This window comes from Heterodontus francisci, chromosome 4 (genome assembly GCF_036365525.1).
Source record: "Heterodontus francisci isolate sHetFra1 chromosome 4, sHetFra1.hap1, whole genome shotgun sequence".
NCBI lineage: Eukaryota > Metazoa > Chordata > Chondrichthyes > Heterodontiformes > Heterodontidae > Heterodontus > Heterodontus francisci.
Genome location: NC_090374.1, coordinates 107,992,805 through 108,012,791, shown reverse-complemented (window position 1 = coordinate 108,012,791; position 19,987 = coordinate 107,992,805). Strand labels below are relative to the sequence as shown.

The window sequence follows — 19,987 nt, the reverse complement described above, 5'->3', positions numbered from 1 at the left end:
TCCTCCTCAGCCGTGTTCAGCAGCCTGATGTCAGGGACCCCACCTCCATTTTACCACACTCACGCTTATTGTTGCTTTATTTATCTTGCAACAGACAGCACAGATTTAATGACATGGCAAATGATGCATCACAACCATTGCATACATGCATCAACATCACTCATTCCTCACTGGCTTTTGCACAACACATGCAATCACATAAACAATGCCAATCTTCATCTTGGTGCTAAATCATTTAGTGAATGGCACCAAGGGTGCTCTTGCATTCCACTGCATTCCTTGTGTACCCTCTGCCTTAAAGACACGGAGCCATGGAAGAAAACAATGGAGTAGCTTCACCAGGACCACTTACCCTCGCCAATCAGAGCAACTCATTGATGTGCTTGCGGCATCCATGTTCTGTGAGTGACCCCACTGCTACCTCCATCCAGGCTGCCTTGGTGAGGCGGGAGGGTCTTTGCACTTCATCTGCAGGGAAGAGGACCTCCCGCCTTTCCTGATGACCTGGAGGAGAATCTGCAGGGAGGTATCACTGAACCGTGGGGCGGGATGCTGCCTGCTGGCTGCAATTTGATTCACTTCGGCTGTAGGGAAAATAATGATATGAAGTTGGTAGTTGGTGGTGAGTTTCACAAAATAAGGGAGGCAAAAACATTTTGATTTAAGTAAAAGCTTCAATTTAAGTTATTTTGAAGATATTTACATGAAAGGAAGGCTGTTAATCCTTGAGGCTACAAGCACAGAATGTTTTAAATCTGTGGCGACCATGGTGCTTGGGGCAGTGACGGCGGTTCCACCAATGTAAGGCTGCCCCCAACGCATGATCCCATGTTGTCCTCAGTGCTAATCACCGCATGACTAATTTAAATACAAAATCGTGCGGGAAACGGGATTTGCGGTGGAAGTGGGATTTGCAGTGGAAACAGGATTTGTGGTGGAAGCGAAAGTTACACCAACATCTGGCCCCAACATCAGCTCCCATAAGATTCCCCCCTCTATTCTTATCTCTATATGTGAATTTATATTTATTATTTATAGTTAAGCAACAAAATTTATGACAATTTTATTGGAGCATAGGAGCTTCTCTATAGTAATGTGAGGAGCTAGGAGATGTAAAACTCAGGCACCACTGTGCCACCACTGGCATGTTCATGTTATTACAGTGTGAAATTTACATCGATAGTTTCCGTTATAAATATGGCATAGGAATTTATAAAGTTCCCACAAAAGTGACAAAAATGTGACAAGAGTAATTGGACAGAAAACAAATGCAAAGGTAACTTTATATATTATTGACTGTGAAGGGGAGACTGGGTGACAGAGGGCGCTGGCAAACTGACACACATAGACATCGAATGATGTGATGAAAGGCTTCTTTTTCTGCAATTATCAGGTCCTAAGTAAAATGAACTTGGCCTTTCCTAAGATGTTTAATACCTATAAATTAATAAAATGATCTTAGTGCAATAGAAGGAATGCTTCTAAGATTGATGGTGTGGCTGACTGTTAGAGCAAAGGGAACTTTATGATGTATCTATCCCATGTCTTACTTCACCCCAGAAACTGTTATGATAGAGGAAAATTTGACCTATATTAATTGCAATATCATATGCAATTAAACTAAAAGAAATTCCAATATCATAAAAGGCATTTATAATAATTAAAATGAAACGGTTTATTTGTAGTTATGGGATATAAATTTCAGTGTCACCTTGCATTTCCTGAATATTATGGAGACAGCTTTGTGAGGCTCCATTCCTGGCAAAAGTCTCAGTTTCAGCAAGCAGAAGTTGGAAAATCAGGGCTGGTGTACTTCCCCTTATTGAGTCGCCACACTGGGAGCTGGATTTTTTGCTCTTTCCCCTGGCGATTTTGAAGGTGGGGAGATTATTTAATGGGATGGGATGGTAGTAATGCCCACTTAAGGGCCTCTTCCTATCGCTGCTGATATTAGCCCAGCGGCAAGCAGGCCTGTTGCTATGCAGGGAGCACAACAAGCAAACTTCGGCAGGTTGTGCGCCGGCTTCTGGAGGTGGGGGGGTGTGGGGGTCCCCTCATTTAAAGGCATTTAGTGCCTGATCGAGGGACATGGCATCAGAAGGGTGGGGGGGGGGGGTGCCCCTGCTGAGAGCCACACTGCTGTTCTTGCTGTTGACCTCGCACAAACCCCTCCCCCACAGTCCCTACCCCTCAAAACCCCTCCCGCCATCGCTCACCTGTGGCCTGGGTCGGTCAGTGATCCTGGGCCTCGTGTGGGTGCATTACCGGAAGCAGCCTCCGCCTCTGCCTCCGCCTCCATGGTGGTGCTTCTCAGTAAAAGAGCTGTCGGCCTCTGATTAGCTGGCAGCTCTCAGCAAACAGGACTTCCATCCCCAGGGTTCTTAATCCCAGGGAAGGGCTGTTGCTGCTCAGTTAAGTTCCTGATCGGCACATAATGTGGCAGACCTTCCAGAAAAGATGGGGACACGGGGCTGTCGCCGGTGGGCAAGACCCCGTCGCCTCCATTAAATACCGCCTTTGGAGTGCAGTCCCATAAGGATACTCTCATATCTGTAATCTACAACTTCCTATACAAGATCATGCAGAGGATTCTGGGGAAATTTTGATATTGAAGCACCATGGTTCCTAATTTGGAAACTGGCTCCTTAATAGATAAGTAGCTGTCTCTGAAACTGAACATTTTTCTTCAAATGGAAATAATAATTCTTGCATATATCATGCAAAATAACAGAGGATTAGAGATGAATTGCACCTCTTGTTAGGTTTGGGCATGTATTAACCTGAAAACCACACCTGCCATGAATATGCAAATTATTCTATATATACATTAATTACTGTAGCAAAATAAATGTATTTCCTTCTTTTTTAGACAGCAAACATGTTCTATATAGTGATTCTGATGGCAATTGTTCTCTTGAGTTTTGGAGTGTCAAGAAAGGGCTATACTTTCTCCAGCAGAACAACCCTCCTGGCGCCTTGCTCGTGATATAGTGTTCCAGCCTTACTGGATGATATTTGGTGAAGTCTATGCTGGTGAAATTGATCGTATGTATTCAGATATTTACACTTACAAATGCAACATCTGATGGCCATGAATATGTGAGTTAGACTCTGGATTAGGATAATCTTTTGGCACAAAATATACAAAGTCATGAATAACCCACAGCTGCATTTTAATGGGAAAAAAAGCTTGTAATTATTGCCAGTCTTATGACTGGGGTTATGTTTTTGCTTGTGTCAACAAAGCTTGCAATATACACTCGCTGACATCACTGTTCAGATGAGGTAATTATGGATACCGCTAATGTTTCTTCTTGTTAAGAAACCTTAGTGATGGAGCAAGGTGCATACTACAGGATATCATTAGATGGAAGAGAATAGGAGAGGAAATTTACACAAATAATTGAAATATATATATTCTGAGATCAAAAAGATAGGTATGTGATGGCATTGATTAAATATTTGGAGCAGAGGAAGGTATACAGTTATGGGCTGGAACAGCACTGGAACACTAGTTTTTTTTTAGAGATACAGCACTGAAACAGGGCCTTCGGCCCACCGAGTCTGTGCCAACCATCAACCACCCATTTATACTAATCCTACATTAATCCCATATTCCTACCACATCCCCACCTGTCCCTATATTTCCCTACCACCTACCTATACTAGGGGCAATTTATAATGGCCAATTTACCTACCAACCTGCAAGTCTTTTGGCTTGTGGGAGGAAACCGGAGCACCCGGAGAAAACCCACGCAGACACAGGGAGAACTTTTGTGTTGCTCTAACTTAGGTCCAAGACATAGACAATGCGCTAAATCATCTCCTTATGTGCTGTAAACTTATGGTTTTTAGGGTTCCATGTTGGCATGATCAGATGCACTGGGGTAGGTTTTAACTTGGGCCTTACTGCCTGATTACTTTGGTGTGCTGGTGGTTGCCAATTTGAAAGGTGCCTTCTACTGGGATGGTTGCAGCGCCTTCCTGGTTCTGGTGATTGTTTCCTGTAATATGCAAACCGGGCTCCTATGTATGTCATTTTTGATGGATAACTGGCGCTGGTGTGATGGGCCTACTGGCCTTCTACTGTCCTGTTTCATTCTAATTGGGCAGAGCATGTGTTTTGTGTGCTCTACCCAGTTCTACTGAACAGCATAGTAGACGTGACACAAAAGGGTGGGTGTAAAATTACTTCTGTGGGGCCTGGAGGATCAGGAGTCCTCCTGTTAGGTTTCAAAAGAATAATGTGTGTCACAGCCTGGGACCCCATCTCTTCCTGGATCTGACCTGCTGCTAGCTGGATCAGCCTCTGGGCCACTTGATATTGCACCAACTTGGAGCCAGAGAGCCATAGCAGGGTGCCCATTTGGCACCCGAAGGTTGCTGATGCTATGGTAATGTGACATCATTCTCATAATGGAACCAGCTTTCTGCCCAATATTTAGAATCTATTCCACTGAATTGCACATTTATAGAGATACATAAGAGCTATACTCAGACACAGCATGCACCTACTCATATTCGGGGCATTTAGCAACTTAATGTCAGTGCTAGTCGCTTGACAATTGCTTATATATCCTGCTGCTTGGTCACTCAGAGGAAAACCTTGCAACAAAAACATGAGGTGCAGCCCTTTGAAGTACTAGGATCACAATGGCCAGGACGTTTCTCAGCAGCTTCTGTTTCAATTAGGTAAATTCCTTTCATGCACATGATCAGATTTCTGCCACACATATAGCAACACTACAGCAGTGCAGCAGGAGCAGCTCTGAGAAAATTCCCGGTCATTGTTTGTATTTGGTTGAAAGTTCACTGCCTATGAAGCTACCTGAACTCAAAGAAAGATATTTGTGGACTTCACTCAATATGAAAATGATAGTAGGAACAAAGGAACAGGAACAAAAGTTGGCCGTTCAGTCCCTTGAACCTGTTCCACCTTTCATTTAGATCATGGCTGATCTGTATCTTAACTCCATCTGCCCAACTTAGCTTTATAAGATACCCGTATCTAACAAAAATGTATAGATTAAACTGATTGAGGTGTTGTCAGGGAATAAGGGAGTTATGTATTTTACATGAACATAAAAAAAAACTGTCCTGGATTCAGTAGTGGAAGTACTTAAAAGGACCCAGTTCTGAATCTGTGTGTGTGTGTCACAGGACAGCTATTTGAGGCAAAGGGAGAAACTCCTTTAGATTATATGTGAAATACCATCAGAAATATCAACAAAGACAGAGGGTAGAATGTGATTTCCTTAAAATAATCCTCAATTTGACTGTTCCAATATCCAATGGTGATATTGCACCAAATGCCAGTGGGGGCCCTGAAAGCCATAAAAAGAGATTGACAAGTGCTAGAGGGTAATAATGGCAACAAAAATGAATTGAAACTGGAAATAATCGACGTTGGGTACATGAAAATGTTTGGCCTAAAATTGTTAGATAAATCATTTCCTTGGATTGAGTCTTCAGATTACAACAGCTTCAGATTAAAGTGAACCTTAAACATTTCTGCTTCCAAAATAAATACATCTGGTTCTGCACTGTTCAGAGGATTAAATATGTAATATGAGATTGTGTTTTATTGGAAACAGAGACATGTAGTCATAAGACACGTGGCAGAATTTATCAAAGGTCTTTGGTTAAATGCAGACAGTTTGCACTGGTGTGCAACTAGAAACCGTGACAAGAGTTGAATGATAGTCTTCCTATCTGATGGCTGAAATCTGCCTAATATTCCTGTTATATGTGACAGGCATAGTACAGGGGTCAGTTCTGAAACTCCAATCAGCAGTGGAGCCTTTACATTACGTCAGGAGAGAAGTACACTGCATTTACTAATTATTTTAATCTGCCGTTCGCTTATAATTGCAGCTTGTGAAGAAGATGCAGACTGTCCTCCTGGTTCGTTTCTGAATCCATTTCTTCAGGCAGTGTATCTATTTGCTCAATATATTATACTGGTCAACCTACTCATCGCTTTCTTCAAGTAAGAACCATGTAAAAAAGGAGGATGAACTATCTCTCCCTTTCTGTGTAATTGCAAAGTTTATCAAAATATAGAAATACATCTTACATAGCTAGAAAGCATTTTGAATCCTTGAGATAATCATGGGTTTGAAAAATAACTACCTGACAGTCATTCATAAAGCTGAGCAATCACTGTGAAATTTGGTTTCTTTATGTTCTTGTTAGGGCTAATTAAGAGAAGGGGAATAGAGAAATGGCAGAGAAGCTAAATGATTACTTTGTGTCTGTCTTCACTGAGGAAGGTACACAAAATCTCCCAGAATTAGAGATCCAAGGGACAAGGGAGAATGAGGAATTGAAGAAAATTAGTATTAGTAAGAAGGTTGTATTGGAGAAATTAATGGGGCTGAAGGTTGATAAGTCCCCAGGACCTGATATTCTACATCCCAGAGTATTGAAAGAGGTAGCTATGGAGATAGTGGATGCATTGGTAATCATCTTCCAAAATTCTATAGATTTTGGAACGGTTCCTGCAGATTGGAAGGTAGCAAATGTCACCCTACTATTTAAGAAAGGAGGGAGAGAGAAAACAAGGAATTACAAACCTGTTAGCCTTACATCAGTCATTGGGAAAATGTTAGAATCTATTCTAAAGGATGTGAAAAATGGACACTTGGAGAATAATGATTTGATTGGACATAGTCAACATAGATTTATGAATGGGAAATCATGTTTGATGAACCTGTTGGAGTTTTTTGAGGATGTTACTAACAGAATTGATAAAGAGGAGTTGGTGGATATGGTATACTTGGACTTTCAAAAGGTTTTTGATAAAGTCTCCCACAGGAGGTTGGTAAACAAAATGAAAGCACATGGGATAGGAGGTAATATACTGGCATGGATTAAGGATTGGTTAACAGGCAGAAAGCAGAGAGTCGTATCATTCTCGTGTTGGCAGACTGTGACTAGTGGGGTACCGCAGGGATCAGTGCTTGGGCCCCAGCTGTTCACAATATATATCAATGATTTGGATGTGGGGACCAAATGTAATATTTCCAAGTTCGCGGATGACACAGAACTAGGTGGGAATGTGTGCTGTGAGGAAGATGCAAAGTGGCTTCAAGAGGATTTGGACAGACCTAGTGATTGGGAAAGAATGTGGCAGATGGAATATAATGTGGAAAAATGTGAGGTTATCCACTTTGGTAGGAGGAATAGATGTGCAGTGCATTTCTTAAATGGTAAGAGATTAGAAAGTGTAGATGTACAAAGGGACCCTGGTGTCCTTGTCAATAAGTCACTGAAAGCTAACATGCAGGTAACAGCAAACAATTTAGAAGGCTAATGGTATGTTAGCCTTTATCGCAAGAGGATTTGAGTACAGGAGTGGTGGAATCTTGCTTCAATTGCATAGAACCTTGTTTAGACCACACCTGGAGTACTGTTTTAGTCCCCTTACCTTAGGAAGGATATTATTGCCATATAGGGAGCGCAAAGAAGGTTCACCAGCTTTGTTCCTGGGATGGTGGGACTGTCCTATGAAGACAGATTGGGGAAATTGGGCCTGTATTCTCTAGAGTTTCGAAGAATGAGAGGTGATCTCATTGAAACCTACAAAATACTTAAAAGGATAGACAGAGTAGATGCAGCTAAGATGTTTCCCTGGTTGGGGAGTCCAGAACCAGGGGACACAATTTCAAAATAAAAGTGATGCCACTTAAGACAGAGAAGAGGAGAAATTTCTTTACTCAGAGAGTTGTGAATCTTTGGAATTCTGTACCCCAGAGGGCTGTGGAAGATCGGTCATTCAGTATGTTTAAAGTAGAGATTGACAGATTTCGAAATACAATGACATAAGGGGATATGAGGATAGTGTGGGAAATTGGTATTGAAGTTGATGATCGGCCATGATCATATTGAATGGCGGGGCAGGCTCGATGGGCTGACTGGCCTACTCCTGTTCCTATGTTATCTGTATATACTCCAGCATATAATTAAGTTAATGGGACTGAAAATCTGTGCCAGCTGCATCCTGGCATAACTGCTGGGGTGCACACACCCAAGATCTCTGCCAGTGATAGTGCCAGACTTACAGATGCATCGAGGATGACAGTCTGCTCTCAGAATTCACATATCGCAACAGGTGCCTGTTCCTCTTCTGGAAGTGAGAGACATGCGCCTCTCTCAGCTACCTTTATGAGATGACCATCACCACCTCAAACAGATTATCTAGTCAATTGGTTGTTGTTGGATGTTAAGCTGCTCCAATTAGCTGCCTTACTTATCTACATAACTGCAGTGTTCCCACCTCAAAAGTAATTCATTGGTTATAAAGCACATTGGGATGTCCCAAGGACAAAAGATATTACATAAATGCTTGTGCTGTCTTATTTATTTTATTTTATTTAGAGATACAGCACTGAAACAGGCCCTTCGGCCCACCGAGTCTGTGCCGACCAACAACCACCCATTTATATTAACCCTACAGTAATCCCATATTCCCTATCACCTCCCTACACTAGGGGCAATTTACAACGGCCAATTTACCTATCACTTGCAAGTCTTGGGATGTCTTCATTAAGATATTGTGAGATTTTCTAGAACAGCAGGTATTAATCTGCTTGATTCCACATGGGCATACACACTGACACGGTCATGTAGGGCACAGCTTGGTGAACAGGAATGTGAATGGCAACTTAGGTGCAGCCAATGATCCGTTGGACTCTGGGAAGATCAACAGTCCTGTAGAGCTAGGTTCCCCTCTCACATTGCTGCTGTTGGTCAGTGAGGAAAGTGAAGAAGTTATGGCTTTGCTGAATAATGCATTTATGATTGTCTTGCTGCATCTGTAAACAACAACAAATAAAAACAGAAAATGCTAGAAACAACAGGTCAGACAGCATCTGTGAAGAGAGAAACAGAGTTAATGTTTCAGGTTGATGACCTTTCATCAGAACTGGTTGCAGATAGCAACAGCTCACCTGGAAGAAACCCAATGTATACAAATTGAGGGGCACGCTGACTTTGATACCCATTGCCAATTCCATATGAATGTTAAATATTATGCAGAGGTCTCAAGGAGATGGTTTTCTTGATGAACCTTTGCCATCTTTACTTTATTACCAGTTATGTGTACTGGTATAATAGTCCTTGCTGTGTGGCAACGCTTCAGGAATTAGCCTTGCATATTACTTGATATCATGGATAGCCCTTTTCTACTTTTGCAAATTGTCCTTTGCCAAGCTCAGTGTTAGTGTAGCATTGACTACAGCCCCAACAGTAGATAAAAACCTGGCAAATGGATGAAAAGTGCAACAATATGCTTTGTCAACAGGCCACGATGTATCTGATTTGATAGAAAAAACCTCCACAAAAATGTAATTTTCAAAAGAGAGGCTATTCTAACAAGAGACACTTATTTGGACTGTATTGTAATTAAATCTGAGTCTATGCTCAACATGTACATTCATATAGGATGCAACATCAAAGTTTTACATTTCGCTGCTTTAACAGTTATGGTTATTTTTTCTTCATAGCAATGTGTACCATGAGATGAAATCCATGTCCAACAGACTTTGGAAATATAATCGATACCGTTACATTATGACCTATCATGAAAAGCCATGGCTGCCACCGCCAATTATTATCTTCAGTCATGTAGCTCTGCTCATGAGTCGAATTTACCAACATCGATCAAAAAATGAGGTGGATCAAGAAGAAGATGATGTTGGTTTAAGTAAGTAATTAATTTCTTGGTCCAACACCAATATTACAATAATGAATGATGAGTGTTGCAGGTAGAAATATTGCAAACATGACCCTCTTCTTCATGATGTAGCGATAATTTTGTTCTACCTTGCCAATTCATGGGTTATTTCTGTTTCTACAGTGTTTTATATCAAGGACAGTGACTATTTTTTATTTTTATGTACACTTAGTGCTGTTCTTTGCATTCGTGTGTCAGTGCAAATCAAAGTTTCAATTCACATATTAGTAGCTGGAGTCTTCCTCATCTTTTAAGTGCAGTGTAGCTTGAACAATTTCAGATGTCATGATGGAGCTCAAAGCTGCCAGTGTTCTGGTTTGAAGCTAGCACTGTGACTTGAGTATGAGCTTAATCAATAAGGAGGATTAATGGTATAAATCAGCACGATGACACCGCATATTGGAGCCCTGACAAGCTGCAGCATAGAATGATGTGTCATTGGTACCGGCCTGTGATCCTTCACATGTTAGAAAGGATAATTGGGTGGATTGCTTAATAATCCGCTGATCCGCAGCCACCAATTTTCATCCCACGCCCAAAATGAAAATTATATCCACAATCTCAACTCCTTGGACCCCATTCCTAGAGGTTTGATTTTAATTTTTAAATAAGTGCCCCTTTTGCTTTGTACATCCAGATTATGATCTCAGTCTGGATCCCTAGGTGGTCCCTTCATCTGCTAGGGCCCAGATTTATGCTGAGTCTGACCATGTTCAGTTCGACTGACCATAACTGGGTTGCTTTGAAGGCCTGGGACATGGGGACTCATGATGTTGGTACATAAGCAACAGCACGAGGTTCTCCTCCACCCCCCTCCCCCCCCCCCCCCCCCCCACCCCAACACAAGGCTATCCTGGATTTTTCAGTGCAAGGCTGGAACCCAGTGTATTTGAGTCCCAGACTGGTTTCCGGCCATTCCAGCAAATCCTCACTGAAGTGACATTAGGAGTGTCCTGCAGATTTTTACACCTGTTACTTTAACCAATTCAATTCAACTCAATTGACATATAAAATATGTTAAAAGTGTTGCTCATCAAGTATGATAGTTTGGCGCCCTCCACTGGACACTGAAGGCTACTCTCGGTTGTGATGGGTTTATGAAGAAATCTATCCTGGAGACAACTGGAATCAATTTTTTCCCAGTTAGAGAATATGGGTTAAATTTTATGCTCCCCGCTGCTGCGGGTTTGGAGGTGGGGAGTGCATAAAATCGGGTGGGATGTTGGCAGGGGCGGGCGACACTGCCACCATTCTGCCTCCACTGAAATTGAGGCCGGGGTGGAAAGGTCTGTGAACGGCCTTCCCACCCTGCTGCCAATTGATGTCCTTAACTGGGTAATTAACCCCCAATTAAGGGCTGCTTCCTGCCACAGCCGCAATTACCTGTGCGGCGGGCAGCCCTGTCATAGCCTGGGAAGAATGGCACGAAAACCGTGCGGGCTGCTTCCTGGCTCCAGAAGGGCTGGGGGGGTGGGGCGGGGGGGGGGTTCCCTCATTCAAAGGCACTTAGTGTATGAATGAGGGACCCGGCATCAGGAAGGGGGAGCGGGGGTGCCCACTGAGGGGCCACCCCCCTGCCCTTGCTGCGGGCCCCCTCTCCCACGACCCCCACCCTGCGAGACCCCTTCCGCCCTGACCTATCTTGAACCTGGTTCCAGCTCTGCTCCTTGGTATCTGGTCGCTGCAGCTACAGCAGCAGCCACTGCCTCTCTGGTGGCGCTGCAGCTTCCGGCCTCTGATTGGCCAGCAGCTCTGCAAGGCCGGGACTTCCGGCGATGGGGTCCTAATTTCTATGGAAGGGCTGCCACTGTCCATTTAAGTGCCTGCTTGGCACAAAATTCAACGGGTCTTCCATTGAAGAGTGGATGCTGGGTTGTTGGTGTCGGTTTCCCCTGATGTCGCGAGCCCAGCTGCTAGCATTAAACTCCCCCTAACTAATTCTTTGGACACTGGAACAAAGAAAACATATGTGTTAAGCAACACATTGAATCTTTAATTCAAAGAGACAGAAGACTTGGTTCTTCTGATGATGCAGACTTTTCTACTGAAGTCATTTAAAGCCATATTTAGAATCTATCATAAAAGTGAGAGACAGCGCTTCCTGTGTAGGCTAATAGCTTATGTTATGTGGTTGATGAGATCAATATTAAAGCTACAGTCATAAGCATTTTGGGCACGAGTGGAAAACTAGCAATTGCGGATCCAGTGACTTCAATGGAAAGGAACATCATGCAATGGCAGTCAATCTGCACCTGCCAACTTTCTGCCTACACACAAACAGAAAAATTGAGGGTAAACTAGTTGTTGCCCTTGGGGGGTGGGGAGATGGCTGGTACTGTTGCTGCAGCTGTCTATAGATCAGCGTGGTTAGAGACCTAGGAGCAGGCCACCTGGCTGCTATTTAACTAGCATTGCCATACGATACCTGGCATTGGAAGACCATGAGAAAAAGGAAATAATAAATACCTGCAAAAAAAATCACTGATTTGATGCTGAATATTTAACCAATTTAGTACATAAGTGAAAAAATCACCATCTTGTTTTGAACAGAATTGTATCTGAGTAAGAAGGAGTTGAAAAAGCTTCATGACTTTGAAGAGCTATGTGTGGAGAAGTACTTTCATGAGAAGAATGAAAATCTTCATTCGAGTGACAATGAAAGAATTCGAGTAACAACGGAAAGGTAAATTTGCAGCAGTTTCCTGATTTGCTGTATTATTGATAAGTTTTATGCTCATTAAGGTGAGGAATGCCAGTGTCAGCAGGAAACACTCCCAAGCCAGGTGTAGTTTAGTTAACTGTAAAGTAATGCTCACTTGATTCTGCTCCAAAAATATGTATTGACTCCAACCTCAGAATAGCACCTTCTACTGTACCATTATGATAATTCCATTCTTTACACTAGGCATTCTTACAGTGTCCTTGTGTGGTACTGAAATAGGGCAATTTCGTGCTTTGAGCTTGTGCCCACTATGAACTTGATTGAGATTCTGCCAACTCGTTCATTGATGCTATGATTGGCAACATGGAGAGAACATTTTCATCCATCTGTCTAGGCTGGATTAAACCCATGGTTTAAAGGTGAAAGGGCAGTATGCTAACCCTTTGTAACAACAACACCAACAACCTGCATTATTATAGCACCTTTAACATAGTAAAATGTTCCAAGAGGTGCACAAACCAGTCACTATGTGAGATTTTAAGATAACTTGTGGGCAGGATTATTGCACAGTTTGAGATGAAGAGTAAATTTAGCTTGTTTGAGCATTTCTATCATATTCTAGATGGTGAAAATCACTTTTTTGAAACAAAACTTCAAGCAGTTAAAAACCTTTTATTGGGTTTTGTTTATTCCAAGCTTTGTAAATGCTGCAAAATTCTTTGGGCTGAATCTTATGATCGGCGGCAGGCGAACAAAATGGCGGGGGGCCGCACGTCAAAGAGCAGCCGCAATCTCAAGCGCGATGGCTCATTTAAATAACCAGGCGGGCTGCCCCCCCCCCCCCCCTCACCACCTGATCAGGTGGAGGGGGCAGGCTGTCCATCCCCGGCAATGGCATCAGCTGCCAATGCGCAGGCGCTGATGGTATTTTTATAGGGCTGACAGCCCTACCGGTAAATTTAAATATTAAACGAGAAATTGAATGAAATTCAATAAATACATTTCTTTTGCCCCTCGCCCATTCCCCCCAATAACAATTAAATTAATTATTTGCCCTTTTCCCCCAAAACACTCACCTTTACCATCAGACCTTCCATCCTGCCAAACTGCACAAACTTTAACTACAACCTTTCCCACCATCTCCTACACCCATGACATTAATTTGACCCACGTTTCTGCCACCCACCCCCCGCCCCCGCACTGAGAAACTTACCTCCTCCCCCTCCCCACCAGTGTTACACCTTGTTTCCCTGGTCGGGGATCCAAAGGCGCGGGAGTGTCAGCCGCTGGGCCGAAGATCGCAGCGGGCCATCAAGATTAATGGTGAGTACATGAAAATCTATTAATTTACTTTGTTTGCATATGGTGAGTGTGCTCCCCTCACCGAGTGGCGGGGGAGCTGCCACGCTGCCCTGCTGCCGCCGGGAGGATCGGTCTGGGCCCTGCCAGCGTCGAAGTCCATGGCGGGACTCCTCTGTGGCCATCTTCAGGCCTCCCCCGCTACGGATTCCGACGTTGAGGGCTCCTTAAAATCCAGCCCTTTCAGTCTGAAGGCCTCAATTGCTGCCTGGACCCCAGGTGGACCCCATGTCTGCTAGTGGACCAAGAAATATGTTTGGTCTGGCCAAGTGTCCCTTTGCCAGGCTTAGGTGAAGGAATTCCCAGAGTAGGGGGTTACTGCCTTGGCGGGGCCCCACTTATATCGGTGATCTTGTAAGGGGCAAGTGAAGTTTTGGCCATCATAAGCCAATTGTGGAAGGGTCACCACTAGACCAGAAGCTGGTATACTTAATTTCCAACTATCCTGACATATTCATGTTTACATCATGGTGGGAAGACGCTGGAACGGCTAAGAAATTTTGTAACTTACAACTTCATTGCTTACTCTCAATGAGCTCTCAGCCTATATAGTACAGCAGCAACGTACTTTTTATAGAGCGCCTTGTAATGAGAAGCTTTTTATGTTGTCTGATGCAACATAAATGAGAAGCATGGAGCTCGGTTGTTGAAGAACTCAAACAGGTTTATTAAACAGCTCAACTATTATACGGTACAGAGCTATCTATTTACAGCACTTGCCTCTTGGTGTCACAGTAGCAGAGTGAGACTGGAATGTAGTCACATGACTGCATCCTGGTACTCAGCTTATTAGCATACCAAGATCTTAAAGGGACATCACTCTTAATGGCAATCACACAACATTCCCCTTGTTTCCAAAGATAAGTCTTATATGCTAACAGTAAAAAAATACATAACATTAGATAACATCAAACTTATTTGCACGTGGCTAGAGATGGTGAAATTTACAAATATAGAGGCTTAGGAGTCCATATATCATTTCAGTGGTTTGACAACTCTTCCCGATCTGATCATGGTATAACATTCTGGGGATGTGGATTTCACCCTTGGTTGTCGTGGGTTTTGCAGGATGACATCAATGCATTAGCTGCCGTCCTGTTGATCTGTCACACCCCCACCATTGGAGTATCCTCACTCGAATCCGCCATACTAAATTGGAGTACTGCACACCTCTCTCAGTTGGCTTTGGTTCCTTCTCAACACCGCTCTACTAGATGTTGTAATTTCATAGCATCTAGGCTCACCGCACAATCCGGATACCTCTGCAGGAAACCATGTTTTCATTGTGGGGTGTATGACCCTGATCTTTTGTCCTACATGTAGCTGAGGTACGTCTGCCCTGGCATGTTGGATTGCACCATCTTCATTCTCCCCTATTTTATGAGCAGTATCTCCTGCACCTCAGAGAATTTGGACAGATGATGGTTTGGCAGAGTCATCCACACTTGTCTGCCAAACATGATCTTTGCTGGTGACGGTAAGCCCATATCCATAGGTGTAGCTCTGAGGTGGAGCATGGCAACACGAAGATCTTGTTTCATTGCCCTACACTTCAGGATAAAGGCTTTGACTGTGTGGTGAAGACTTCACATGGTTTACACCCCATTTGGCACACAAATCACTGAAAAGTCTGCCCATATACTGTGGCCCTTTGTCAGAAATGATTTCTTCAGGTTCACCGAGTAGACTGAATATAGCAATGTGTCTGCGACGACCGCGCTTGAAGTGTCTTTTATCTGTCTGACAATTGGAAATTTGGAGACATAGTCAGTGTCTACAATAAAGTCTTCTCCATTAATGGATAATAGGTCAGTGGCGATTTTGGACCAAGGGACTGATGGAATCTCGTGAGGGTGTAGAGGTTCTTTACGTTGTTGTGGCTGGTGGCTCTGGCATGCCTCACACATCCTCACTACCCTTTTAATGTTATTATTGATTCTTGACCAATAAACAGTTTCTTGTGCCAGTCGTCTCATTTGCTCTATGCCCATATGGCCTTGGTGAAGTTGTGACAAAATGTCCTGTTGGAGAGCTTGGGCACAATCACTTGTTTTCCCTTGAAGGTGATGCCTCTCGAGACACTGAGTTCATCTCCATCAGGCCAGAAGCATCTAAGGATTTCTGGCACCTCTTTCACCGTGTCAGGCCAACATTCTATGTTGACTGTTCACAGTGCCTTCAGTTGTGGTTCATTTGCTGTTTCTGATTGTAGTTGGTCACATTTGTGCTGACCAAAATGCAATAAATCGATTTTGAGCACATCTTCCACCTTGATGTCCATGCTGTTTACTTGTAGGTCCAGTGGAACTTCTTCATATTTGCTCAGGTTTGGCAATCTGCTCAGTGTATCTGAGGTGACCATTTTGGTACCCGATTTGTAGCAGACGTCGAAGTTGTACCCCAGTACTTTAATTAAGAGTCGCTGTAGTCGAGGTGGTGCACTTTTCAGTTGTGTTCAGTTTCCACGTGAACTAAAGTAAAAGCAAAATACTGCGGATGCTGGAAATCTGAAATGAAAACAGCAAGTGCAGGAAATGCTCAACAGGTCTGGCAGCATCTGTGGAGAAAGAAGCAGAGTTAACGTTTCAGGCCAGTGACCCTTCATCAGAACTGGCAAAGGTTAGAGATGGAATTGGTTTTAAGCAAGTAAAGTGGGGGTGCGGGGGGAGAGAACAAAAGGGAAGGTCTGTGATAGGACAGAGGGCCAGAGAGATTATTATTTCCTGCACTTTCTGTTTTTATTCCACCGTGAACTGCTTGCTGAATAAGTAGTGTGGAAGCTTATGATCCCAAACACCAGAGCAAGTGTTTCATGCTGTATGTTTGAGTAATTGGATTGTGCTGAGGATAAACATTTGTACCTGAATGCAATTGATTTGCCATCCTGTAGGATGGACGCTCCTAGTCCTTTCAGTGAGTTGTCAACTTCCAGGATGCACATTTTCCTTGGGTCATAGTACTGCAAGCTATAGGTTTTTGCTGACAATACTTGTTTGAGTGACTCACACACATGCTGATGCTCCTCCTGCCATACAAATGGTACGTCTTTTTTTAAGAGCTCTCTGGGCGATGATGCTTTGTCAGAAAAATTTGGAATGTATGGTGCCAAAAAGTTGAAAAATCTAAGATATCTCTGGAGGTCTTCCTTGTCTTGTAGGATAGGCCTTAGATCTTCAAGTTTTCCTGAGTCAGGATGGATTCCACAACCGGAATAGATAGAGCTAGAGAAATTGATCTGACTTACAGTCACTTGGCACTTTGTGCTGTTAAAAACGAGCCCTTGACGACAAGCTACTGCCATCAGTGAATGGAGAGTTTGATCATGTTCTTCTTTGGTTTTGCCCATTACCGCAATGTCACCACCAATGTTTAAACATTAAGGCACGTTTTCTATTTCTGTCCATATGCTGCTGAAACAGATCTTGACTGACAGATAAGCTGAAGGGTAGTCTCTAGAAACGGTATCTTCCAAACGGTGTCCTGAATGTGGTGACTTCTTGAGATTTCTTAGCTTGGAGAAGAATTTGACTCCTGTGAACTTGGGATTCAGTTTCTCTAGTGTCGGGATCTTGTGGGGGCATCTCTTTAGATTCCCTCGATCTGGACGCACCCTGATTGCTCCATCCTTTTTCAGTATGCATGTAATTGAGCTGCATCAGTCTGTGAGATGATGCACACGACGGGGATAATTTCAATGTGTTCCATGTCATCTAACTTGCAAATAAGTTTTTCTTGTATGTGCACGCTACGCTTTCTGGGAGGGTTGATTGACGGAATTGCATCCTCTTTGAGGTGCAGTACGGTATCGCCTTTGTTGTAGGTCATGGATCGACTCAATGCGGGTACCCTTGGTCTCTTCTGCTGTAATCGGTACCTTGGTGACCTCATGGATGGTTATGATGTTGAGGTCATTACATGCTGGTAGTCCTGCCACTGCTACTAGGTAGAACATTTGTGGTTTCCATGCTGAATTGCCATAGCTGCACTGCATTGTTAGTGTGCCACCGCAAGGGATGGGTGACCTGTTGTAAGCAGATAACTTGGCAATTGTTAGTTGTATCATTGATCACCAATGCCTCTGGTACATAGCTTTGAGGATTTGGACTGGTATATTTACACTAGCTCCGGTGTCAATCTTGACCCTGAGTGTATGTTTGCCAGCTTTCTTTGGGCACATGATGTTAATAGTGGTGAAAGCTTGCAGTTGCTTCACTTCATTGATGTGATGTGTCAGGATCACAATCTTCATCTTCTGTCTGAGAACTATGTCTCTCTGAGTTTTGTCTCAGGTCGGTTTTGTCATGGATTTCGTGTATCGGCTTGCGTTTACGCCGGTCTCTGTAACTTTCCTTGCTGTTGTTGCCCTTTTGTCTGTTCATTTGCGTCCGACCGTGACTTCTGGCTGTGTCTATGAAGACAGAATTCCTGCATAGCTGGGCCCAGTGTTCTTTTGCAGTGTATACCTTGCACAGGTCATGAAATGCAGGGTAATTTCGCTGTGAGTGGGACAGACTGTACTTACTACACAGCTTGTTTGCTCTTCTCAACCTGGTTATGCTGCCGACACTGTTGGCTGTACCTAGTGCTTGCAGGTGCTGTTGTCCAGTTACAATAGCTTCATATTTCCTGCCATCTTCCAGCAGTACATCAATGCTGTGACCTTTCTTTTTCCCCCAAGCGATCCTTCTGAAATGCTTCAATGGGTGTTGATACAATCACCAGCTACAACATTCAGTCTGACAGCTCAGTTTCTGAGAAGTTGCATTTGTTGCCTGTACTACAGCATCTACTGCCAACTGGTCTATTGATTCCTGTGGTTGTTGCCTGCAGGACAGCAATTCCAGGCAGTGAATTCGAAAATTTATTTTCAATCAGAGCTGATCTTCCAGCACTTTCCATATCTTTGTGGGATCTTTCTGGTCCTGTTCATTGAGGTATTGATTCTGTGCAATCCCTCATTTCCAATCACTATCATTATTTTTACAGCCTGTTTTACTGGTTCTACAATTGCTTGGTCTGCAAAGCATAATTGCATTCTCTATTGGAACAGTTTGAACTAGGATATCCCAGGCTTTCCAGTTCATGCTGGGAAAATTGGTATCCATGTTCCTGCTGTTCTTCTGCTTTAAAACTTGCTGTAAGAACTTGCTTTAAGACCTGGTTCTGTGACTCTGTCCTGTCTTCCCTTTAAAAAAATCTGTTTTTTAGACTGTCTGTTTTGATTGACAGGAGCAGCTTGCCTGTTTACCTAGCTTCCAGCACTCTAGTCAGTTTGTTTATACAGTTGTACAATAGGAATTTCAAGTGCTTTTTTTTGCTAGGGTTTGTTTATGCAGCCATTCAATAGACAATTCTTCATACTTGAGTGGCTTCATGAGTTTTTTAAAACTCAAGCTGAGTGAATGAAAGCTCTTCACGCTGGAGTGATTTAATGGGTTTCTTTTTATAGCCCTAGCTGTGAGCTGCATGAATGAGGATTCCCACACTTTTTGCTGTCAAGCACCTCCTGTAATGGCGCTGACCTGATCAGTCTGGGGGAGGAATCGTGTCTTCCCCAAATTTTTTATTCTCCCAGGGAGTCTTTGAGAGACGAAAAAAAATCAATCTTTTAAGGACATCAAGGCTTCTTTTTTTTAACTGGGATTCTTCTACTGATGGCACACTGACTCACCCACTCACAGTGATTGATTTGCAGCCTGTCATTCAGCGCTCTGTCTTCTACAGCTGGAGGTGAGTTTTTTTTCTTCTTTACACTGTTTGGGCCAGTATTTCTTTTAACTTTCTCTCTTTTAGCTGCAGGTAATTTTTAAAGCTGTTTTCCTATGGCCTTCAATCTTAGGTCTTGTTTTCTCACCACAGCTGCCACTGTGTAATGAGAAGCTTTTTATGCTGTCTGATGCAACATAAATGAGAAGTGTGGAGTTTAGTTGGTGAAGATCTCAAACAGGTTTATTAAACAGCTAAACTATCATACAGTACAGAGCAATCTATTTATAGGACTTGCCTCTTGGTGTTACAGTAGCAGAGTGAGACTGGCATGTAGTCACATGACTGCATCCTGGTATTCAGCTCATTAGCATAGTAAGATCCTAAAGGGACATCACTCTTAAAGGCAATCACACAACATGCCTTTCAAGCAAAAAAAACGTCTGAAGTTACTTTACAGGAAGAACAAACAGGAAATTGGGAGGTGACGGTATATACAGGCATTAGAAAATGTTTGGAATAAA

General features: G+C 43.1%; 1 protein-coding gene across 1 annotated transcript in view; it reads left to right on the top strand.

Moving 5' to 3' along the window:
- The window catches only part of LOC137369180 (transient receptor potential cation channel subfamily M member 6-like), a 201,362-nt gene that overhangs the window by 124,369 nt on the left and 57,006 nt on the right, over positions 1–19,987 (top strand). Inside the window, 5 exon segments of the mRNA XM_068029967.1 lie at positions 2,870–2,938; positions 2,940–3,045; positions 5,875–5,989; positions 9,507–9,706; positions 12,287–12,419. Of these exon segments, the coding sequence (XP_067886068.1) occupies positions 2,870–2,938; positions 2,940–3,045; positions 5,875–5,989; positions 9,507–9,706; positions 12,287–12,419 (623 nt within the window).